This window comes from Orycteropus afer, unplaced genomic scaffold (assembly GCF_000298275.1).
Source record: "Orycteropus afer afer isolate SDZICR_OR568_19922 unplaced genomic scaffold, OryAfe1.0 scaffold00219, whole genome shotgun sequence".
Lineage (NCBI taxonomy): Eukaryota > Metazoa > Chordata > Mammalia > Tubulidentata > Orycteropodidae > Orycteropus > Orycteropus afer.
In genome coordinates this window covers 3068576-3094387 of record NW_006921806.1, presented here as the reverse complement: position 1 = coordinate 3094387, position 25812 = coordinate 3068576, and the positions used below count along the sequence as shown (strand labels likewise).

The 25812-nt window shown below is 47.4% G+C and overlaps 1 protein-coding gene across 1 annotated transcript in view; it reads left to right on the top strand.

Moving 5' to 3' along the window:
• Positions 1-17434, top strand: part of PCBP3 (poly(rC) binding protein 3) — a 71704-nt gene extending 54270 nt beyond the window's left edge. The window contains exons 9-13 of the mRNA XM_007948686.2: positions 4987-5065; positions 5617-5676; positions 9254-9306; positions 15689-15858; positions 17398-17434. Coding sequence (XP_007946877.2) covers positions 4987-5065; positions 5617-5676; positions 9254-9306; positions 15689-15858; positions 17398-17434 — 399 coding nt within the window. The remainder of the gene's footprint in view (positions 1-4986; positions 5066-5616; positions 5677-9253; positions 9307-15688; positions 15859-17397) is intronic.
• Positions 17435-25812: the final 8378 nt, after the last annotated feature.

The window sequence follows — 25812 nt, the reverse complement described above, 5'->3', positions numbered from 1 at the left end:
CTTCTACTTACTTTTTTCTAGTTTCCTAAGGTGGAAAATTGTTAATTTTAGATTTTTCTTCTTTTCTAATATATGCATTCAGTGCTACAGCTTTTTCTATAAGCACTGCTTTCACTGCCTCCCACAAAGTTTGATTTTTTTTTTTATTGAGTTCAAAATACTTATAACTCCTTTTGAGACTTCTTTGACCCATGTTTATTTGGTAAGGTGTTTAATTTTTAAATATGTTTTGTTTGTCTGGCTATCTTTCTAGTACTCATATCTAGTTTAGTTACATTGTGTCTTAAGAGCACAATGTGTACAATTACTATTCTTTCAATTAGTTTCAATAGTCTGTCTTGGTCTTGGTGAATGTTTCATGTAAGCTCGAGAGAAATGTGTATTATCCATGTCAATTAGGCCCAGCTGACAGATGGTGCTGTTCAGCAACTCTATCCTTACTTGTTTTCTGCCTTCTAGATCTGTCTATTATTTATAAAAAGATGCTTACTTGGCAAGGTAAGTTGTTTACTCTTGGCTCTGGCAAACAGTTTGTCAGAGGCTAAAATTTACCTTGATGTCCTTGTTTTCTTTTTCCCCCCTTTGTCCTTGGCTTTCCCTTTGTTATTGTTGTTATGTGCCGTCAAGTCAGACCCGACTCATACTGACCCCTCCTTGGGTTTCCGAGGTGGTTGTTGTTGTTGTTGTTATGTGCCGTCGAGTCAGCCTGACTCATAGCGACCCCTCCTTGGGTTTCCGAGGTGGTTGTTGTTGTTGTTGTTATGTGCCGTCGAGTCAGCCTGACTCATAGCGACCCCTCCTTGGGTTTCCGAGGCAGTATCACTACAGAAGTAGGAGGTATCACTATGGAAATAGATTGCCCAACGTTCCTTCCGAGGAGTGACTGGTGGGTTTGAACCTCCAGCCTTCTGGTTAGCAATCAAGTGCCTTAGGCACTATGCTACCAGAGCTCTTTGGCTTTCCCTATAAACTCCTTAAATAGGGTCTAAGTCCTACAGATCTTTTAGCTATAATCCACTGTCATTATACTGGAACTCTGATGATATGGTGGTGCGGTGTAGGGGGAGAGAAGTGTTCTAGAGCCCTATGGTTAGGTCTCAGTCTTTAGTGGGTCAGTGTCCCTGGAGTTTGATGTTCATAACTGCTTCTCAGCTCCCTTTCCCCAAGATGAGACAGGAAGGGCCTAAAGTAGGGTATTTCCCTTTCCCTGCATGGGAGGCTATATGGGGCTCAAACCAAAACCGAACTCACTGCCATCTAGTTGGATCTGACTCACAGTGACCCCTCCTTGGGTTTCTGAGGCAGTATCACTATGGAAGTAGATTGCCCAGTCATCCTTCCGAGGAGTGGCTGGTGGGTTTGAACCACCAGCCTACATGGGGCTAGAGTTTGGTATTTTCCTTCCACAACATTGTTTAAGCTTTGGTAAAACCCACATTGCCTAGACTCGGATAAAATAGTTTGCCTCAAGGGCAGGCCATTCTCAAGGAGAACAGGGACCCCTGGGCATATTTCAAAATGGTTACTTTTCTCCTTTCCCTACTGGAGGTGTGAGGGGATTTTTCTACAGTTTTCACTGTGAGAATCTAGTGGAGCTCCTGGAAGCAAAACTCACAACATGTGGAACTCCCCTGAGGCTGGGCCCCTAGAGGTTTTAACTCTCAAGCTCATCCACATTGAGCCTCCAGCAATTTGTCAATTCCAGTTTAAAGTATTCCTCCGCATATTGGCACCAGTGGTAGGCTTTTGCTCCCAGTAAGCTCCTGGGCTTTAGTCTGGTAAGCTGTGATTATTGGTGTCTGCCTGTCTGTCTCTCTAGTTTTCAGGCAACAGTTTGCCCAGTGACTTTAATTCTCTAATAAATCTAAGAAGAGTTGATTTGCAGTTTTTGTTCAACTTTTTCCTTGTTGTATGTGTAGGAAAGATGACTTCTAAGCTCTTTATATGTTGGTCTAGAAACAATACCACTTTTTTTTTTTTCACTTTAAATTTAGCTCCAGAAATGGGGTTTTCATACCACAGCTTAGAAATTTTGTGGTAGTCTCCTTTGCCAATAAATTTTTGAACTAGTTAAAACTTTTGAGTATAGATAGGATTTTTTGACAACTCCACTGTCAAATATGTCCTGTCTTCCAAGTTAACTGAGTGTTGGTATAACAGGGTCCAGATTTCTCTTATGTGTTGAGTTGTGGTCTCATCCAGTGGGAGTCAGTGGCTTGCCAAATCAAGTTGGTATAATTCAACTCACAGGAGGTAGCTTTGGATAAATTATTCCAGAATCATCTTGGCCATGTATTATTTAACCCTGCACATCTGTTTCCCTAAGACAAATTTGTATACTTGTTTTCTTTCTATAATGCACTTAGAAAAACCAAAAAAGCAAACTCACTGCCATTGAGTCGATTCTGACTCATAGCGACCCCCTTTGGGTTTCTGAGGCAGTAAATCTTTACGAAAGTAGATTCCCCAGTCTTCCTTCTGTGGAGTGGCTGGTAGGTTTGAACCGCCAGCCTTCTGGTTAGCAGTCAAATGCCTTAGGCACTACGTCACCAGAGCTCCTTATAATGCACTTACTTATCCCCAAAATAGTAGCCTTTATACTAGAATGCACTAATGCATTCTATTCCCTTTTATACTCCCTAGATTGGAAGGAGCAAGGTCTGCTCCTGCTGAAGGGTGTCCTTCCCTCTAGGACTTTGCAGCATCTAATCCAGAGGGATAGCAGCCAGTAACTCAAGTCTCACCTATTGTCCCTGCAAATACTGAGTATTAATGGTTGACTAGGATGGTCAACAACAAAACAGTGACAATGGTATTTTAGAAGCACTTGTGTTTTTTGTAGGCAATTAGGAATTAGATAAGGGAAACTGATGAAAGGTAAATTATTCACTTAGGCTGTGAGCTTGTGACGTGTCCTGCGGATGGTGCTTTCCCATCATGCTTTGGCATCTTTTTCTGAAGCCTTTGATGTGTGTCTACTCAAGTAACTCACGACACCTATGTATAGTCACTGGGAAGATGCAGATACTGGCCAGCATAGAAGCTAGCCTCATAATCATGTCCCGATTTCTATCTCGATGGCCCTGGCTGCCTGGGGACCATTCGCTGGCCCTATGAAATGTCCAGGCAGTGATGTCAGGCAAGGTCCTTGATCCCATTACTTCTCCCAACTCCTGTCTTGATAAATGCTATCATACCAGTGGAATCTCAGAGCTGAATATGACCCCCAGTCACCACGTCCATAAACTGAGCTCCTTGGAATTCTGTGGCCATAGAGCTACAGATCAGGATGGCCTCAGTGAGTCTGGGATACAGTCAGTTCTCCCTCAAACAATCCCATCTCAATTGCCATGAGTAGGGTCAGGGAACACCCAAGGAGATATGTAATAAAAGGGAAGGCAGAAGGCTGCTTTAGAGTGTACTCCAACATAAGGCTGCTTTAGAGTGTACTCACTTATCATTTTCCATGAGAAGAAAGGAGGAAACCACTCAAACAAACTACATCTGTAATGGCAATATTTTCAGGAACCTATCCAGGAAAGATAGACTGGATATGTCAGCTTTTGCTGCAGCAACAAACAGCCTCAAAATCCTCTTGGCTCATAACAGCAAAGATTCTGTTTGCTAAGTGTGGCTCTACTCTAGGTGGCAGCAGAGTTCCATGTGTCTCCTTGCACTGAACCCTTGTTCTTGTGAAGCCAGGAAGCCAAGCCTTACAGGCAAGTGCATTTAAAGTCCTGTGCTCATGTGGCTTTGTCCGCACAGCCACAGTCCACTGGGCAAAGCAAGGCCACGTCTGGCTGTCCAGGTGTGGGGCATACCCCCTCCACAGGGGCCTGAATTCAGGCAGGTGACACTGAGTAGGAATGTCCATTATAAAACTGTTTGGACGTAACTCCAGGGTAAATTCTTAGGGGAAGACTATCTTGCTTCTTCAAAACAAGCTACACATTTCCCCCTGCTGCCCTGGAGCCCCTACAGGGGCACTAGCCATTTCGGACTTAAATTACTGTGCCCTAGTGCAAGTTTTTTTTTTTTTTTGGTGTGTCTTGAGAAGGGAGTCCAAGCTGTGTGTGTTAGGATAAATGGGACTGTCTAGGCAGATGCTTTTGGAGACACTCAGGGGTGATACCATTCTAGGGGATATCAGATTCCATGTGTGAGTGTCTAGGGGCAGAGGCAAAAGATGGAGACAAAGAAGTGGGAGCAGCCTGCTCAGTAAGCAGGTGGGCACAGGTGTGGTGGTTCTTACACATGCCCTTCAAGAAGCCTGCCAACATTAGTGTTCTATAATCCCACATACAAAGGTGAAGTGAAGCTCCCTGAAAAGTGTTGCTTTGGGTGGTACCAGTGATTTCCTTGCATATGGCCCTCACCTGTCAAGTAGGTGAGACCTGTGGAGCAGTGTGTCTGGGAAAGGCAGGGCTTGCTGCTAGGGTTAGCCAAATGCTAGCCAGAGGTAGATGAGGCTGGGGCCAAGCCAAAGTTTGCAAAGTAGTATTTCTCATGGGTTGTCTGCAGAGGATAGAGTGGTTTTTGTGAGTGAAAGTTTGAATTTTGGTATCTTAGAAGCCCAGCTGGTCTTGGTTTCATGGCTCACAGAACCTTCCTCATGGAGCCCAAGTAGCCTGCTGACTCCCATAGGCCTGCTCCCCCACCACCTACCTCTATGCCAGCCTCGTGGAACACCCTCTGCTCAAGGCCCATGTGAGAGCAGCCAGCCCAGCTGGTTCCAGCCTGCCCACCCAAGGAAAAGGAAGAGACCAGAAAGAGGGCTCCTGACCTGCCCTGTGACCAGCCCATCTGCTGACCACCTGGGCCCCATTGGCTCCACCCAGGCCAAGTCCTTGAGTCACACCTGCGTCCGCCATGTGTCCGCATGGCCCCCGATGCCCATCTGTATCAAGTCTGTTACTGCCTTTTATTTGGTGTGACTGTACTCAATGACAATAACCTTCTTAGCTCTCGTGTCCCTCCTACCCCCAGCAGTTGACCAAGCTCCACCAGTTGGCCATGCAGCAAACCCCCTTTCCTCCCCTCGGACAGACCAACCCCGCTTTCCCCGGTACGTACCCAGCCCCTACTGCCCTCCTTCTCTTCCTGCCTGGGGCTCACTCTGCAGCCGTGCAGCCAGTTCAGTCCTGAGTGCCAAGTGAGGCCGAGTCCACCAGTGGGTCTGTGCCCATGGCCGGGGGTGGGGCCTGTCTATCTCCCATGGTGGGATCACGTGACCTTCAGTCTTATTTGGTGGGATCCTTGCTTGTGATGAGGTGCTGTCCCCTGCAGGGTGCTTGCTTAGCTGTGCTATCTGCCGCCCATACTGGCACCTTTGGTGGCCCTTCCTTCAGGTGCCTCCATCAAAGGAGTCCAGTGTCTTCTGCAGGAAGCTTGGAGAGATGCTGGCCAGCTGTACATGGCCCTGTCCTAGGGCAGGGAGATGGCAGTTCCCAACGAAAGGAACCATTAGAGAGCAGTTGTAGTAAAGCCCAAGGCACCCTCACAGTTTGGCTGGTGACACGGCCACCGGACAATCATATTTTGAGCTTCCCTAGTTGAAGGGACCTTGCTTATCTCCTTGAGGGCAAAACATTAAATCTGTCTCTCTTTGCTCTCCAGGAGAAAAGCTGCCTTTACACTCCTCCGAAGAAGCTCAAAATCTGATGGGCCAGTCCTCAGGTAAAACAAAGCCACTTCCAGTTGTAAAGTGAGGGCTAGCCAGGGTCTAAGCAGAACACCAGTGGGGGGGGGCCATCCTGGTGGGACAGGATAGCTGGCACTACAGTGGGAGTAGTGAGTGAGTACACAGAAGGAGCCATCAGTGCTCACCTGCCATACAGCTGACAGATGTGATGTTGGTGAGCTATGCATCCTGTTGAAAAGGGTGGAGTTCCAAGGATGCTCCTCCTCCTAGGAGGCAGCTGCCTTCACCAACTATGGCCCTGTAAGTGACAGCACCACAGGGGGAAGGCTGTGGGCAGAGCTGTCTGGTCATTTTACCTTTGTGGTGACACAGCATCCAAGAAGCCTGCCATGAAGACACTATCGTTCCCTGTGTGTGAAACCCACCCAGAAGAACAATCACTGTACTAGGCTCTGTCTGCTCCCCTGATTCACAATGGGGTGTTTGTTCACAGAGGGGAGCCAATGAGGTTATGTCAATGAGGGAATTAGGTTGGTAGTAAACCAGTGGGAAGAATATGGGGTATAGGAGGGTTGCTTGGTATCCAATGCACTTCCCTGATGGAACAGCTGAGCCTGCCTTCCAGACTAGCTGTGCTGAGATCCTGGACCTGAGCAGAAGATGCTGGTCTGTCTACAGGGGAACATGTGTGAGAGTAGAATGTATGTGGTCTCAGTTACCACCTTACCCATTGCTGTGTTTGTTCTAGGGCTAAGGCTCCACATCCCTCCAGGTGTCTCACCATCCCCCTTTTGGTGCCTTCCTGTGTGGGAATCCATTTGGAAATAGAGAATGCCATAGACTGAGGGCACAGTAGCTGAGACTCTGCCCTGGTGTTCCAGGCCCTTATAATAGGTTGTACTCAACTTAATACAACTTTCATTAATGACTATTAGAGAATCATACTTTTAGAATGTTTTGATTATGGAAATGGAAACAGCCATTACAGAATCCTATACCTAGTTATTAATAGTTGGCATAGCTATGTGATCCTGCTGTTTATAAAGCCCTCTGTGGTTTACATGTGACTTCTTGTAATTACTCAGTGACCAGGTTTTCGGCTGGCCTGGGGACACCCCCATGGTCAGGCCAACACTCCCCCCTCTTTGCTTTCCACACACATACTACCCCTCCTGTCCCTTCCCAACACACCTACTCTGCTACCATCCAGCATGGTGCTGGTATGCCATGCTGGGTCTCAGGGAACAGGACATGTGGTCAAGGCCACAGCCTCAGTGACCTCCTGGATACCTCCCCATCATGGGACCTACAGCGCATGTCCATGTATCTAGCCACTAGCAGCAGGGTAACCAGGACAGACAACAGTGCACATGCTGGTGTGACAGCCTCTGAGTAGCTGACAGTCACACTGTGTTCCAAAGGCTTGATGTTGGGAAAATGTTATTTATATATAACTCACCGCCATCGAGTTGGATCTGACTCATAGTGACCCCACCTTGGGGTTTTGGAGGCAGTATCACTACTGAAGTAGATGGCCCAATCTTTCTTCTGAAGAGTGGCTGGTGGGTTTGAACCACTAGCATTCTGGTTAGCAGTTAAATGCGTTAGGCACTACACCACCAGAGCTTGGAATATTACTGTCTTTACCATAGAGTCCTGAGAAAAATAACCATGCTTTGAGTAGATGTATTGTCAAGTTACTGGTTTAATTCTGGTACCTTCTCTGGAAGAGTCATGGTGGTTTCCTCCCCTTGATGTATATGTACTCAGTTCAGCAGCTGCAACTTGCTGCTTATTGCATCCTAAACTCTGCATTGTCAGGAGGGCCTGGCCGGGCATAACATGGCTAAGGACATTTTAAATGTCACCATTTATGGAATCTGTTTAGATAGTTGAACAACCAAATAATTGCTGCTTTGAAAAGACTTCTGTTAAAAGAACACAAGGACAGACTCTCTAGGCTTGGTTATACAGACAATTTGGGACAAATTGTTCCTTCACCACATACCAGCTGAACTCTACTGCCCATCAGGTGTTAGCTCAACTAGAGGCCACAGTCCACAAAGCAACCTGCCTCACAGGTCACTCCAGAACAGGGTGGCAGACTGACGAGGAGGAGGAGAGCCTCCCATAGGTGGAAACAATGAGGGGAGGCAAAAGGAAGCCAAGATGGGGGGCCAGTACAGCAGGGCAGAAAGTTTGACTATGAAAACAGGGCCTTGGTGAAGTAGGGAATCTGGAGGAAATAGGGGACCTGCCGGAAGCTATATGGCTTGAACAGAAGGGGAAGAAAGGAGCATAAATAAGTGGGAGCTTGAAAGAGGGAGGGTTTTGAGCTGATTCATGATGTGCTGTGTTCCAGGCTCACTATAGGCCGTGAAGATGAGACCTAGGAGGCAAGGGTACAGGCAAGGGATCAGGGTGGCAGTGTGTGGGGAGATGCAGCCTCAGATCCAGGACACTTCTGAAGGTAGATCAGAGAACCAGTGATGAGCTGGCCATAGGCAGGTGGAGAGAAAGTATAGATGGAGCCCAGGGAATACCCAAGATTCTAGCCCAACTGCAGGACTGACAATGTGGAAACTCTGCAGAGACTTCAGGGGGAGGACAAGGCTCCTGGCTGTAGACTCAGTGGGCTTGCTAGGCCTCCTGGATGAGCACAGGGCTAGAACTGCCTGGAGGAGCAGACCTAACCCACACTCCCTCAACACTACATTGTCACTACTGTTGCACTCTCCTACTCCCGCCACTGCCACCACCCCTGCAGCCAGCCCCAGGGCCTTCAGGGGATCACTTTATTGTCACAATTTCCCAAGCATGATTAGAACTTTCACTTTAATGCTGATGTGTGCTAAATTGAGATTTTTGAAGATGGAAATTCAGGGCTTTATGATCCCTTCTGCATAAGGATGTATGTACAGAATATTCAGTTTGTCATTCTGCCTGGCCATTTATTTTTGAATCAGAAAGTATCAGAGTTCTTGTTCCAAATTGGAGGAGCAGGTTGGGGATAGTGGGGAGACAGAGCTGCATCTCATTCCCACTCCCAGGCTATACCACATGCCACATGTCATATGCCACAAGCAGAGGCTTGAAAGAGACTTCAGAAAGGTAGTGCCATCCTCTATCATTGGGGGACATGCTGTTGTGCAATTCATGTGGGATGCTAGGTGAGGAGGAGGCCAGAGGGACATCTTCTAGCCAGCAGGAGCAGTGGGTACTTGGCAAGCTGTGGGGCCCCACCTTCTCGTTGTGACTAACTAGTCTGTGTCCTAGTATGACCCATAAGACCCTGAGGCATTGAAACCCTGCCATTCAGCATAGGCCTTCCAGAGTGTTTGTGAATTGTGTCAAGAAAGAGTCTAAAAAGTGACATGTCCAAAAAAAAAACCATGAAGTGCTATTCTGCCTGGGTTTCTTTTTATTTTGTTCGGGGAATTAGGCGGTTGGATCAACAGTTCAGAACTGAGTGCTTGTGGGGCTCAGGGCCATGAGACCTTGTTCTTGGACAGCTTATCCAAGCTTCACCTGGCCCAGCTGAGAGTGGGTAGTGTGGGGGTGACCATGAGTGGTGCTCCTACTAGCCTAACAATGTTCCCTTCATGTGCCCAGGTCTGGATGCCAGTCCCCCGGCCAGCACCCACGAGCTCACCATTCCCAATGATGTGAGTATGCCCCTGTACCTCCCTGTACTCATGTGGAGATACCCAGCACAGGATGGGAGACAAGGACCCACCACTTGCTCACTACCCCACCTTCTTCCCAAACTCATTAGTTGATGGTTCTCTGCAGTGCTTCTTTACTTTGCCTTTCTCCTTTTCCTACTGTAAGCAGGTTTTATGCTCATAAAACATAAGTGACTTTATATCCCTAACATACTGTGGTAGTTAAGGTTGTGTAGCAACTTGGCTGGGCCTGGTTGAGTGGCTGTGCAGCTCGTGGTAGTTATTCCCCATGATGAGACTGGCAATCAACTCCATGGTGGGATCTACCACAAGCAGCTGAGTAGCTGGCTTTGGGATGTGGCCTGCTTCCTGTATATAAAGAGAAGCCTTGGGAATGGTCTCTAGCTTATGGCACTCTTGGACCCTGCATGTAGTCGTGTTGTTCGTTATTCAGCAGCCTGCCATGCTCTGCCAACCTTGGGACTTACAATGAACTTAAGTTAATGGCCTGCCATGTGGTTTGGTAACATCGGAACTGTGCCTTTTCACTTGTCAAACTTGGGCGTGGCAGCCTCAGCAGCCAGCAGCTGTCTGAGTAAAAAAAAGCTTCTAACTTCAGTGGGCTGGGAGCTAGAGGCAGAGCTGAAGCCCAAGGTTAAGGGGCTTTTACCCAGCCCCTAGAGCCTGGCACTTTGTACTTGGACTTAAAGCCTCCAAACTGTAAAAGAATAAACTCCTATTTGTTAAGGCCATCCTATTTGTGGTATATTCCTGTCAGAGTGGCAATAGGTAACCAGAACACATATTAAACAATAAAGAGGCCAAGAGGGACATCAGGGCTCAGAATTCGAGAGGCCAGAGTTGGCCATGGGAGCGTAGGACTCCAGCTTTACCCAGCATGGCTAAGAAAGCACTGCCCTGGTTCAGAGTCAGCCTTTGAAGAGTGGGAGACCCAGGATCACTCTGGAATAGGCCCCAGCAGCACCTGCTCCTTCTGATGGAGGGTTAGGATTCTCTGTGAGTCTGCTCAAGGTCTGTGGACCTAAGGTTGGTTGGACTCTTCTATTAAAACTCTGCAGTTCATTTACTTCTCAGGCATAACTGAGACATGACCTTACGAGCTCACCTCAACATGCTCATCCTCCCTCAACTAAGAAGGGTATGATGGGGAGTGCGGAACAATTTGTGTGTCCTTGGGTTATTCTAAGAGTGTTGACTAATGATCCTGAACCAAGAACTTGAAGGTATCCTTGAGGGGTAACTGCCAGAGCAGCAAGCATGGACCCTGTGTGTAGAAATTGGTGATGCTCTGTGCCACCTTCCAAGTTCAAATACTGATAGGCCTTTTCACCCCACATCTGTGGGCTTTGGGACTGTCACACTTTGCAATGGTCAGGTCAGCCCTCACACCAACTGGGTAGCAGAAAACTTTATCCTTCCTTCTTTCCTTCATGTGGAGTAACCAGAAGGAACCACAGATTTAGAAATTCATGAAAATTATTAGTCCTGACCATGAAATGAAGAAAAGAAGCAAGGAATGGAGGGGAGGACCAGTGCAGCTGCCAGTTAATAGCTAGAAAAGACAATTCCTCCCTTCCAGGATTAAGAGGAACCCAAGGAAACCTCACACCCAGTCACAGGCAAGGGCTCCTGGACAAACTAGCAGTGCCTGTCCTTAGCTTTTTCCCATCCCAGCAGCCTCCAGACTCTCTTCTCCTATGTCCCACAGCATAGCAGTGCAGGGCACTCCAACTTTGAGGAGCTTTGCTTATCCAGCCTCTCTCAGAACATTCCAAAGTTGAGCCAACTTGGCAGAGGTACCATGACCAACATCAAAACAAAACTATAATCTCAGCCCAGAGTGAGCACAGTCCTCTACCCTCTGGCCTGGGATACAGTGTGAGTGTGGACTCTTGTGGGAAAAAGGCATCTGCTTTCAACAACTTTCACACTCCCACTTTCTCCTCCCACTCTCTCCCCTTCTCCTTGCCTCTCCTTCCTTCTTCACTTCTTTCCCATTCTCCCCTTCCCTTCCCCCTTCTCCTTCCTCCTTCCTGTTTCTCCTCCCCTTTCCTCTCCTTCTTTCCTATCTTCTTCCTCCTCCCCCTTCTCTCCCACTTCCCTCTTTTCTTTCCTTCTTCCTCTTCCCCTTCTACCTTTCCTTCCCCTTTTTCTCCCTAATACCCCCACTTCTTCTCCCTCTCTCTCTTCCTCCATCTCTTTCCCATCCTTCTCTATCCTTTCCTCCCTCTTTTCCTCTTCTTCCCCTTCCTCCTATGTGGATAACTCCTTTAGCCACCAGGCTTTTGACAGCCTCCCCAGTCTTTTCACCCAAGTAACAAAAGGAAGTAGAATGCTCTACCCTGTGGGTTTTGTTCTTTTTAGCTTACCTAAATTGCTCTTTCACTAATTCCAGGTATCTTGTTCACATCCAAGCATTAGTTTTAAACCTGATATGAACATTAGCAAACAAGAAGATGTGTGTTTCTCTCTGGAGATCTGGTCTGTGCTGCTTCATGGGGCAAGCACAGAGAAGCACACAAATATGGGCTCAGCTTATCATGGCTCCTCCTATTCCTCCTTTGAGAGTTATTCCTAGTGAAGGGACATTGTTCCTTAGGAGGGATTTCTTCATCTGTGTGCCCTTCAGAACATCCTTTCTGGTCTTTCTGTTAGAGGGGCTTCCTCCCTGTCCCCCGGAACCCCTCCATGGAGCAAGGTGCTGGAGGGCACAGAACACAGCTCCTACTCCCAAGAGTTCACATTCCTCAGGCCACAGCATGTGCCTTTATTCTGATGCTTGCCTGTCACCTTGTCTGTCTCCCTCTCTTGGTCAAAATCAGATCATCTCAAGGAGTTTACATGGATACTTACAAGTTACCATGATTTACTGGGGGGGGGGGGGAGGAGCTTCTTGATTACAAGGAAATCTATAAATGAAACAAAACAACATGGAGTTCTGCAGAAGGTCCAGCCCACATTCATGATCTCTGAGAACACAGGCTAGGTCAGAGGCCCATGCAACAGCATTTCCAGTGTCCATTTCTAAAGGTCACTGTCTGTGGTATACCTATTCCCAACTGCACCATCTCTGGGGCTATGATCACCTCATGCACTACCCCAGCACTAAGCATCTGCTAACGGAGGCTCAAGCGCTTCTACCTGGTCCTAATTCACACAGTCACCTGGGCCTGCCTGCTGGAAAAACAAATCCAGGGGTCAACTGGAAAGCTCTAGGGGCAGAGGTAGACCAGTAGGTCATTACTGAAAGTCCTGTGGGGTTTGGCTTTGAAATCTTAATTGAGAGGGGCTATGTTCCTTCAGTTCCTTCAGTAATATCATTGCTGTTGTTGGATGGATCTTAGCTGAAAATGGAGAATACCAGAAATACATTTACTTGTGTTTTATTGACTACACAAAGATATTTGACTATGGGGATCATAATAAATTATGAAAAACATTGCAAAGAATAGATATTCCAGAACACTTAATTGTGCTCCTGCATAACCTGTAAGCAGACCAAGAAGCAGTTGTTGAAACAGAACAAGTGAATACTCTGTGATTTTAAATCAGAATAGTTGTGCATCAGTGTTGTTTTCTTTCACCATACTTATTCAATCTGTATGCTGAGCATGTAACCCGAGAAGCTGGACTATATGAAGTAGAAGATGGCATTAGGATTGGAGGAAGACTCATTAACAACCTGCAATATGAAGATAATACAACCTTGCTTGCTGAAAGTGAAAATGACTTGAAGCACTTATTGATAAATATCAAAGCCTACAACCTTCAACATAAAGAAAACAGAATGACAGAGGGAGAAAAAATTGAAGTTTTCAAGGATTTCATTTTACTTGTATCCACAATCAACACTCATGGAAGCAGCATTCAAGAAATCAAGTGATGCATTGCACTGGGAAAATCTACCACAAAAGACCTATCTAATGTGTTAAAAAGCAAAGATGTTACTTTGATGACTGAGGTGCACCTGACCCAAGACATGGTATTTTCAGTCAACTCATATGTATGGGAAAGCTGGACAATACGTGAGCAAGACTGAAGAAGAATTGATGGCTTTGAATTATGGTGTTGGTGAAGAATATTGAATATACCATGGACTAATGGAAGAATGAGTTCTGTCATAGCAGCAGTACAGCCAGAATGCTCCCTAGAAGCAAGATGGCAAGACTTTATCCTATGTGCTTTGGATATGTTATCAGGAGGGACCAGTCCCTGGAGAAGGACATCATGCTTGGTAAAGTATAGGACTAGCAAAAAAAAAAAAAGACCCTCAATGAGATGGATTGACACAGTGGCTATCTGAAGATGACAGTGAGAGGTCACTGCCTAAAACAATTGACAAGAAGAGGGAAAGGAGGGATGAGTAAGAGTGGGCTGGTATGTGAGTTGAGATGACTGCCACACTGTGACTGAGCAGTGGAGACAGACACCATTGGAATTAAAGGGAGAGACCTGAAAAGGGACTAGCTGGACAAACATGGCTCTTAGACACTGAGGATAGGCAGAGGAAGTGGAGAAGGGAAGCCCAGGGTGCAACTGTGAGGCCAGGCAAGATCTTGCCCTCTGGGTGTGCCACTTTTATGCCCAGACATGTGGCAGTACCATGGCCTAGGGTACTAGGAGGACCTCTTCCTCCCACCATAAGCCCTCAGCATGCCTCCAGCCAGCTGCCGCTCCTATAGGCCTTGTCAAAGAGGAACCCTCACAACTATCCCACCACAAGAAGTGTTCAGAGTTATGTTTGCAGTGGTACTTTGTGAAGTGGTGGCTCTCCCAAAGGAGAATCCATCCAAGCAGTTTAATGTGACCTTGTGCTGAATTAGGACATCACCTGTCCTCAGGAACTGGGCAGACTCAGAAACCTGGCTACAGAGATGCCCTGGGGGGATGTGACTAGGGTCAAGGGATGTGGGCATGGCCTGAGAAGATGTGAATAGAGACTGGGGAAGTAAAAGAGCCAGAGGAGAGGTGGGCAGAGTCATAGAGATATGGGCAAGGCTGCATGTGGACAGGAGATGGTATGCAGGAGCTGAGCTTTGACTTGGGGACAGTGTTCTTCCAGGGTCTTTGCATAGTTGATTTTTTATGGTCTAGTGAGACAGCTGGTCATGATCTAGGAAACTCGCAGAGAAGGCCTGAAAAATGAATAGACTTAACCCTTACAGATCATCCCATGGCCAAGCATACTACACCTGTGTCCAGGTTGAAGAGTTTCTTACCACTGAGGCCCAGTCACTTCACAGTGGGAATGAGTTTTATTGGCTGGACCCAAATTTCCTGCACCCATAACACCCCCAGCCCACCATACCCTCATTGAGTCTCTCACTGACAAAAATGCAAACATGTCTTTTCCAGCACTTTCCCCACAATCTTGGAAGCCCCTTGAGCAAGTCAGTATTCCCTCACCAGGTGCTCTCAGGGAGAGATGGATCAGAAGCTACAAGGCCAGGTTACTGTCCCATCTTCGTCCACCCAGAGCTGTCCTTGGCCTCTGTACCCACTCCTCCTGGGAAAACTCCCACCCCATGCTCCCTGGGCCCCTTTCCATTCACTTCCTTTTCCCTGTGCTCCCAGAGCCTTCATTGGTGACATGTGGGGTTATGAAGGTGAACATTGAGGGAAGCCATGATCCTTCAGAGTCTTCTCTAGGGTCCAAATCTGAAGCTCTGCTGAATCTGCTTTTAGAGGTCTGGACCTCTAGGCTTCTGTCTGTCTGCATGTGGCTGTCCCTGTGTCTACTTGGCTGTTGCAGGGAGGGCCTCATTCTTGCTGACTACCACTCCTTCAGATGGACTCTAGGGGACCTAAGACCATTGCATCTCATCTTTAAACAGAGGTCAAAAATGAGAGGAATGGGAAAATACAATGTATTGTCAGAATTCCATCTACCAAGCCAGGATTAAGGCAACAATGACCTTCACTCCAACTTCAGACAAACACTTGTCCAGCAAGTTTCCATGCTAGGAGCCATCTGCACTCTGAGTCTACACCCCAGACACTCCAGGGCACCCAGAGAAAACTTTGGTGAGGAAGGGATGAGGCATGTGGCTCTGAGACCTGGCCCCTGCTGGAGGGTTGGCCATGTATCTCACAGCCATGGGACTTGGTACACAAGCAGCAGCATGACTAAGGGCAGAGCACCCTGGGAAGAGATCTGGCCTCCCCAAGTAGACCATATGTTTGCCTTATGAGTCAGTTGTGTCATGCAGGATCCATCTGTGCCATGTCAGTTCTGCAGGGCCTCTTCCAGAAGCTCTGAGCTCATATAGAGGGCCACTGCCCCATCCTCTCTGTGCAGGGCTTTTGCATATACTCTGCACAGCCGTCTCCTCTAAGACATCCCCTCCATCCTCTCTTCTAGCTAATAGGCTGCATAATTGGACGCCAAGGGACCAAAATCAATGAAATTCGACAGATGTCAGGAGCACAGATCAAAATCGCTAATGCCACCGAAGGGTCATCAGAGCGCCAAATAACCATCACCGGAAGCCCGGCCAACATCAGCCTTGCCCAGTATCTCATTAATGCCAGGTAAGCAGCTTGCAGGGCCTCCTTCAAATGTGAATGTCTTGGGTTTAAGGAAGGCCCTCAGAGAAGCCAGCCAGGGAGCTCAGAGAGAGACATGCTGGCCTGGCCCAAGACCCCTTCTTGTCTCAGAGTCCCAGTTCCACATCCTGAGAAGGGAAAGAGTTAAAGTACATAGACTGTGGATCTCTCTCTCCCTCTCAGTTTCTTCTCTTTCTGCTGAACACTTGATACAGACTGATGTGGACAGTATGTTGTAGGCCTAGGGCTATGGTTCCCATCTTTACACTTCTGGATCTTGACCTACTCACCTGTAGAGTCTCAAACAAAAAGCTGGGTAAAGCTAGAAAGTAGCAGCACTTATTGATGAAGAGCCTATCTGGTTTGAGACAGGTCCCTGACGCTGGCTCCTTCTGATTGCATCCAGCCCTTGTTCATGAAATCTGGCCCAGGACAGCTGCATGCTGCCTTTCTGCTCTGGTGTTCACCCATCATGCTCAGAGAAGTGTGTCAAATGGAGACCACAGGCACAATGCCATGAGCCTCTGCTTCCTACATTCGTGATACAGATGAGAGAACCAGGGGTGGTGTGGGCAGTGTGATGCCCAAGCTCAGCTCAAAGCCATACTCCCCCATGCCATTCTGCTGTGCTGTAGAACTCGTGACACCAACATGTGGCCACTACCAGCCGCAACTGGTTTTTGATGTAAAGAAAGAGGGTGGGAGTGGCCAGAGGGACCTAAGTCCCATGGGATGAGGCTGAGCAGAGCCTCCTACCCTCAGCCTCACTACCTACTGCTGAGTGCTCTCCCCACCTACTGCCATGGCCAACAGAAGCCCTGTAAACACACATACTTCTGATGCCCATGGTCTAATAGTAATGGGCACAGCAAGAGTGCAGGGCTGTGAATGTGTGCTGGCAGTTGACACAGCCCAGCCACCTCCTGCCTGCTGTGCCAAGGCTGGAGTGGGGGGCTTGGGTGTTGGCATGATGTGGAGACTTCAGTCAGCCACACCCTCAGGTTGACTCAAAAGTTATCATAAAGTGTCCATAGTTCTGTAAGTGGTTCTGCTCTGCCATGTCCTGTGATTATAAAGACATCCCCCTCAGATGCTTGTCAAGCAGTGTATCAGGGCCTGGCCTGAGAGGTTTCTAGGCCATCCTGCCAAGGCCCCCATGTCATGATAGATTGGTGCCATCTTCAATGGACCCACCCCATGGTCAGCAGTGGTGCCCTCAGCTATGATGCTTTACCATTCCCTGTAGGTTTGTTGAGGGCTATTATCATGAATCTGACACATGGACACTAGCACATGGGGTAGTGTAGGCCCTGGTAGGCCTCGTGGCTCTTCTCCCTCCTACCCTGTTGCAGTTTCAACTCCACTATGGCTATGAGACTGTGGCTGGAGTATCAGCTACAATTAGGAGGAAGCAGGTATGTGGCTAAGAGGGTGCACCTGCCCCTGTGTGGCTCCCCTCTACCTCATCTTCTGCAGCATGTTGTCACAGCGCTCTCTTCCCTCCCTGTCCTTTGTCTGTTCCAGGCTCACGTCCGAGGTCACTGGAATGGGTGCGCTCTAACCTCCACCTGCTGCCTCCCTCCATACCACCGCCCTCCCGAGCCACTGCCTCCACCCGCTCCTACAGCGTCCTGTCTGCCCACCGCAAATACGCAATAGATAGGGGTTCTTTACTGACAGAAATTATATATATACCGTACATACACATGTGCGCACACAGTCACACACACTACACCTGTATCTGTATCAATACCGCGCCTGCACTCTGGGCTCCATCCTCGGCCCTGCTCTCCAGTATTAGTTTATGCTCTGTTTGTCCCTGCATTGGCATGCAGTGTTAATTATTTTAAATACTTGAGGTGTTCCCATGTGTGACATTTTAGAAGTATTGTTCCTTAGTGTAATGTGCCCATTTTAGAGTTGGGTTGACACTTGGCAGCACTTTCTGTGAATTGTCACCTGCCCTGCCATCTAGAACATGATTGCCTTGAGACACCTCCTCTCATGGATCCTGTTCTGCTTACTTTATTCCTGGGGACCCTGTGCCCATCTCAGGTCAGGTTTTCACCTCAGATCTTACAGGGTCAGGGTGTGATTCCTCTGTTCTCACAGGAAGGAGAGTGCAGCAGGGGCAGACAGGAGAGGAAGGTTTCCTCGAACATTGGGTTCTGTCCCCAGGAGCAATTGGAGTGGTGGGGGGAGCCTGGCTTCACTGGGCTGTCTCGAGCTGGGGAGGCATGAGGGTGTGATTTCCTTGGAGGATCCAGGGTGCTGGACTCACAAGGAGGCACAGCGTCTGAGCTCAATAAATGTTGTCGCTCCTGACCAACTAGCTCTGGCTCATCTCTGTGTCCTCCACATTCCCAAACTCCTGAGATGCCTGGATTACCTCCTACATATGTATGCACACATGCAATTACACACACATGCACATGTGCACACACATTCATGGTTACATAGTAACCATGAGCACATGGACCTGCACATGTGCATATACGTAAACACATTCACACCTGTGCACGTGCAATACACACACCTTTGGGCACATTCATGTACATGCATACACATGCACAAACATTCCCCACTCTTAGGACCTCACCCTCTGGCCTGCCTTCTGTTTAAAGAGTCTTTGAGTTTTTTCTCACATTCATGTGTTAGGATTTCATTCTTTCTCCCCAGCCCTTTTATTAATGTTTGATTTGCATAAGCCATTCTGACTTGTGAGCTGGTGTCCTCATACAGCTGGCATCAAAAGGTGGGATGTGGGCACATATGCCCTCAGTTTCCTCCCAACACCATGCATGGTGCCCCTCTTGTGTATAGGTGCTCTATCATCCATAAAACCTAACGTTCTCTTCTGTGAAGTTGTTTTGAAATCTGGATAGGGTTAATTTGCCCTTTGTTTCCCATCCTATCTCAACCTCTTTCCTTGCCCTCTCCCTCACTTTGGTCTTCCCCCATATCCTCCAGTTCCTCCCTTGTTCTTCCCCAGTCCCTCTTTAGGCACTCAGTGTCTTTTGCCACCACCATCTGCATCAACACTCAGAGCAATCCCTGTGTCTGTGCTCACTTCTGACAACTTCCCTGTGACCCCTCCTCACTGCTGGGGCCCCATGCCACAGCCCACTCTGCTGAATGCCACCATGTTCCTCTCCTCACTGCTCCCCACTGGGTGGCAGCCATCCCAGCCTCCAGTCAGGGTACCAGCCCCTCCCCACTTCAGATTTTTGGGGTTCCCACAGTGGTCTAGAAGACAGATGGGGCACAGAAGTCAGAAATTCCAGGAGGACTGACTCCAGTTGGGCCCTTGGCTTCACTTAGTGAAGTAAGTGCTCAATGGTTTTTAACACAAGCATGTGGGTAAAGTGGAATGCCATGGGGAAGCCTGTCCCAGAAATGGTGGACCCACGGGGCCAGACGTGGCTGCAGTGCCCACCTCCAAGCAGGGCTCCTCCCATCTCTGCCCATGTGGGAGCCACACTGTGCTGTGTTTTCAGCTGTCCACTTCTCAGACCTCTGCTAGGCCCATGGTGCTGAGACAGGCTACTAGCCCCCACAGCCCTCCTTGGAGTGCCTATAGTGGCACAGTCAGGTGTAAACACAGCAATCAAGGGTGCCAGGGCACAGCAACTCACCTTCTTCCCTCCCCCATTGGACATAGTGTGGTGCGTGCCACAGCCCAGGCCAGGAGGCAGCAGGGACAGGCAGACCTGGCCTTTCTTTCTGCACCATTTCAGGAAGGTGTAGGGAAACAGGGTACATGAGCATGTCAGACAGAACAAAGGCCTACCAGTGGGGAGGGAATGAAAGTGTGTGTTAAGTGGGCATCAGGACAGGTCACCCAAGGTGAGAGGAGGCAAGACTGAGGGTGTGAGGAATTGCCACATGCAGCTTGAGGGAGTGTATAAGTATAGGGAGTAGCCAGGATGTCCACATATTCACAGAGCAACCAGGAGGCCACGCAGGTAATGGTGGAGAGAGGAGGGGTGACAGGGCAGGGGGATGGGGCGTGGCACTCAATGTTCTTATCCTGGAGAACCTGGGCACCCCAATATGTAAGGCAGAGGCTGACTGTGACCTGTGGTGACCACTGGCTTGGCCACATGTTAGGCATGGCCACAGGGGGCAGGGAAGGACTATAAGATGATGGGGAGGATGAAGCTGGGTTGAGAGACACTGTAAAGGCAGAGTTATCAGAGTTTGTAGGCAAACTTGGATGTGGATATGAAGAGGAAGTACCCAGGCTTACCTGAAAACTCCTGGTTTGAGCCTTGGGGACACAGAATCACTGTCCCTGAGCCAGAACAGTGGTGGAGTGTAGGCTGTGGGGATTGGAGCTAGGCTTTAGGTATGTGGGTCCAAGACATGCTATCTAGGCTGTGCAGATGTATTTCTGTGGCCTTGTGCACCCAGGCTACACAGCAAAGATGGACCAGGCCACTGTCAAGGATGTGACAGAGTGGGAGACCAGGGCCAGAGGTTGGCAGAGGGGAAAGCTGTAGAGGATGGTGTGGCCAGTGCCTCAGTGCCACCTAGGGTCGAGGGTGAGGCCTAGGGGATATGGGGCCCACAGGTGATGGGAAGATGGGAGAGGGGACCCCTTCTGTGTCCGCTGTGGCATTGAGCTTCACCATGGCTCTAGGTGATACTGGGTGCCCTGAGGAGATGGCTCCTCCCCAGGGAGCAACCCAGGTAAATGGCACCAAAGAAGTCACAGCAGTGACAGTAGAGAGTGTTACAATAATGACTGTGGGTTAGGGCAGCCCCTGGCTGGTTTCAGTGACACCACTACTTAGACATTGACCATGATGGAGATATGATGTGATGTCATCACTGAACCCATGCACAGTCAGCTGCTGAAGCCTGTGTCTGTGCCCCTTCATCTCTGGCAACACTCCTCTCAGGAGGTCAAGGGTTCAACTGAGAGCCTCCTGTGGCCTCAGCAGCCTACATGGTGGCCATGTTTGACTGGTGACAGGCCCTGGGGGTTGCTGTGGCCACTGCCTCCTGGTGTGCCCCCTTTGTGTCATCTCTGAGTGCAAGTGGGACCTGCACCCTGCTTCTAGCCAGTAGAAGTCAGCTAAGGTGATGTTGACACATTTAGTGGCCTCACATCACACAGGAGCTGTCACACAGTGGCCTACCAACTCTCCTGCTACCTCTGACAGGCAAGTTGCTGGGCCATGAGCTGCAAGGAGAAGGCCACTGGCCTCCACTCAGAAGGGTGTCAAGGAGAGGGGTATTGCGAGCCTCTGCCCAGGATAGGAGGAGCCATGGGTGCCCAAGCCCACAACCACCACATCACAGAGCCCTCAACTCCTCAGCCATAAGGACCTGAACTCTGCCAACAACCTGAGGGAGCCTGGAAGTGGAGCCTCCCAAATCTAACCCTCAGGTGGTAAAGCACCAGCTGATGCCTCAACTACAGCCTATTGAGAACCTGATGCAGAAGACCCAGATATGGAGGCTGGATCCGTGAACCACTAAGACTGTGCAATAATCATTGCAGGTGCTGTCAGCTGTCAAGTCTGTGGTTGCTGTGATGCAGCCTAGAAAACTATTACAGTGGCCTTGTGTGACCGACTTCCTGATCTCACCATAACTAAGTATATCAGTTCATCCCAAGTCAACAATGCTCCCTGGGCAAATAGGAACTTCCACTGCAGGGCAGGCCCACTACGAGGAAGGGGTTCTGAGTGGACCTACTCTGGCTGTGTTCACCCACCCTTGCCATGTCTACCTGCCTGGGCCTCATCCACCCACCCTGTTCACATCCATGCCCTCCAGCCTGTCTCAGTTCCCTCCCTCTCTGATATCCATGGTCCAGCTTAGGGGGACTATAACAGATCTTCTCTCAGGGAAGGAGCCTGTCCAGACTCTCTGGCCCTGAACCTGACCAATTTCAGGGCTTCTCTTTAAGAAAAATAATGCAAAATTGTGAACACAAACTTTGGTATGAATGTTGTTGTTATTTGCTGTCAAGTCAGACCCTACTCATAGCGACCCCTCCTTGGGTTTCTGAGGCAGTATCACTATGGAAGTAGATTGCCCAACCTTCCTTCTGAGGAGTGGCTGGTGGGTTTGAACCACAAGCCTTCTTGTTAGCAGTCAAATGCCTTAAGCACAATGCTACCAGAGCTCCTTGGTATGAATGTAGACAAGTATTTAGAATGACACTAGAAAGAATAGCAAGCTGCATCTCTTAAAATGCACACCAAATCCACAAACATCACAAAATCCAGGAAAATGACAAAGTATTTTAAATAAACCACCTGCCATGCCTCTGTACTCCTTCTTTCCTCACAATTTTAGCCATATACTCTGTAATCACTGCTTCATGTGACAACTACTTTGTGTTAACATTTTCTACAAAGAGAAAGAATTCAATCTTTTTTAAATAGTATGGTTGGAATTAGACTTTCATTATTAAAACTTGAGAAATGTTTCCTTCAAATTCACAGCTCATCACTGACAAATTTAAGATTTTAAAATTTGATCCTTTAGGATTCTCATCAAATTTGAGATAATCTCTATCAGTTTCTTTTCAGAGTGAACTCTGAATTTTAGGACAGTTGAGGTTTTCTCTTGCAGGAACTAATCTTAAATTCTCTTTGAATTGATGACACTCATTAACTAGTTCACACCCATGTCTTCCCTGTAATGACACACTATGACTTTCATGTCATCTCTGTCAACATCATTAAGTAAGAAATGTAAATCTGTCCAAAGTGTTGGCAGGATTTGGTCCTTTTCCTTACTTGGATTATCAAACCATCCAGTAGCACATCCATCACACTTACGGTCATAATCGCTCTTGTCCTCCTAACAATTTTTTTAAAAAAGTGTTACAGACCCCTTTTCGATGTCAGGATAATTTCTACTAATTCCAGTGTTTATCTTTATCACTTTTATTACTGCATGATAAGGATTAGCATTAATCCAATCCCAAAATCCAGTGATTTCTTGAAAAGACAACGCTTTCTCCTCTTCTCATATTTCCATCCTTATTTCCAGGCACCCCCATAACTAATTAACTAGCTAACTACCTAACTCTGTCTCTCTCTAACCCTAGCCACCAAAAGCTAGGTCAATGCTCACAAGTTAAAAGGACCCCATCCTTCAGATTTCCAAATAAGCATATGCTAGGCAGCAAATTTGGGTAGTCCACATAACATCCCAACTCTCTGACCTACTGGGCACAAATTTGGGGCTGCTCTCACACTACCTCTTCAGAATGCCAGCTGCAAGCTCAGGAGTCCAAGCTCAGGTATATCCTGAAAGTTCCAGACCAAGGCACCCCAATTACTCCAAGGGTTATTTCTCTGGATTTAGGGACAAACAACACTTAAGGTAAAACCTTTACTTCACAATTAGATAACCTATTAATTATCTGGATTTTCTCTCAATTCTTTAACAAATAGATTTAAGGATGGTTAACGTGTCTTTCATACACTCCAAGCCAAGGATCAATAATTTATCACTGGTTATATCAAAACATTCCAGATTATTTTTCTCAGTTATAGTTAAAATATGTATTTTGTGCTTAAACAACTTTTTAAATAAATTTTTTGTATGTCTTTTTTGTTCAATTTCTTTTCTGAGAGTTTGGAAATATATTTTGTTGTTGTTGTTGTGTGCCGTCTAGTCGGACCCGACTCATAGCGACCCCTCCTTGGGTTTCCAAGGCAGTATCACTATGGAAGTAGATTGCCCCATCTTCCTTCCGAGTAATATATTTTAGAGCTCATATAATACCATTCTACACACATTACAAGGCTTGAATCGCTATATAATAGTTCTTTAAAGAAAAGTTCAAGGTAAAATATTCCAGCTGCTGCATAAACCTGGGAAGAAGACAAACTGGTACAAAACACGAATGAAGCCCAGGACTGTGGGCACTATTAGGGCAGCTCTTCCCTTCACTACAGGGGATATGATCCAAGATTTGCTTCATTTTTTTGCATAAAATCATTGATAGATGATTTTCATTGAGGAAATATTACTTAAACATCATACTTAAGATTTTCTCTTCCAATAGTTGCACATATCTGACAAGCATTTGTCACACCCTGAAGAGGGAGCTCTGGTAGCATAGTGCTTAAGGCATTTGACTGCTAACCAGAAGGCTTGTGGTTCAAACCCACCAGCCACTCCTCAGAAGGAAGGTTGGGCAATCCATTTCTGTAGTGATACAGACTCAGAAACCCAAGGAGAGGTTGCTATGAGTCGGATCCGACTCAACAGTAGTGAGTTTGGTTTTTTGGTTTTGGAATAGATATACAATGAGGGAGGAGTAGCTGGTGTCTGGCTTATATAATTTTTTGCAGAGTTTTATTTTTAAACAGCCAGGGACCTACTGGGCAGCAGGATATCAAGGTAAAAGGGGCAGGAGGCAAGCCTAGGCCCCAAAGCCCCTAGAGCCAAGAAAGGGAAGGAGCAGGATAGGCCAGGAACCTGTGGAACAGCAGGATATCCAGGTAAAAAGGGGCGAGAGGCAAGGCTAGGCCCCAAGCCCCCTAGAGCGAGGAAAGCGAGGGAGCTGCCAGGGACCACAAAGTGGCAGGTTCCAGGTAAGAATTAGGTAAAGGGAGGATGCAGAGGTTTCCAACAGCTAAGGGAGACAAACTTGTCTGTCAGTTTGTCATGCTGTGGGCCTTGTATATTGCTGTGAGGCTTGGGGGTCTACCACTGGTGTTTCAGATGCCAGCAGAGTTGCACATGATGCACAGGTTTCAATGCAGCTTACAGACTAAGATAGACTAAGACAGAGGAGGAGGGCATCCACTTCTCAAATATTGGCCAAGGAAAACCTTATGGATAGCAGAGAAACACTGTCTGATACATTACTGGGCAACTTTATGAGTAGCTCAGAAACATTGTCCGACATAGTGCAGGAAGATGAGCCCCTTAGGTTGGAAGGCACTCAAAGTAGGACCAGGAAGGAGCTGCCTCATCAGAGTAGAAGCAACCTTAATGATATGGATAAAGTAAGTCTTTCAGGACCTCCATGTGCTGACATGGTATGACTTAAATTGAGGAGAAACAGCTGCAGACATCCATTAATAATCAGAACATGGAATGTATGAATTATGAACCTAGGAAAAATGGAAGTTGTCAAAAATGAAATGGAACACATACACATTGATATCCTAGGCATTAGTGAGCTGGAATGGATGGGTTTGGGGCATTTTGAATCAGACAACCATATGATCTACTATGCTGGGAATGACAAATTGAAGAGGAATGGAGTGGCATTCATCATCACAAAGGATGTTTCAAGATCTGCCCTGAAGTACAGTGCTGTCAGAGATAGGATAATATCCATACTCCCACATGGAAGACCCATTAATACTACTATTATTCAAATTTACATACCAACCACCAAAGCCAAAGAGGAAGAAATTGAAGATTTTTATCAACTTCTACAGTCTGAAATTGACTGAACATGCAATCAAGATGTGTTGCTTATCACTGGTGATTGGAATGCAAAATTGGAAAAGAAAGAAGAATCACTGGTACTTGGAAAATTTAGCTTTGGTGACAGAAATAATGGTAGAGATTGTATGATAGAATTTTTCAAGACCAACAACTTATTCATTGCAAATACCTTTTTTCAACAACACAAATGGTGACTGTACACATGGACTTCACCAGATAGAACACACAGGAATCAGACTGACTACATCTGTGGCAAGAGGTGGTAGAAAAGCTCAATATCTTCAGCCAAAACAAGGCCAAGAGCTGATTGTGGAACAGACCATCAACTTCTCATATGCAAGTTCAACGTGAAGTTGAAGACAATTAAAACAAGTCCACAAGAGCCAAAATATGACCTCGAATGTATCCCTCCTGAATTTAGAGACCATCTAAAGAATAGATTTGATGCATTGAACACCAATGACCGAAAACCAAAAGAATTGTGGGATAACATCAAAAACA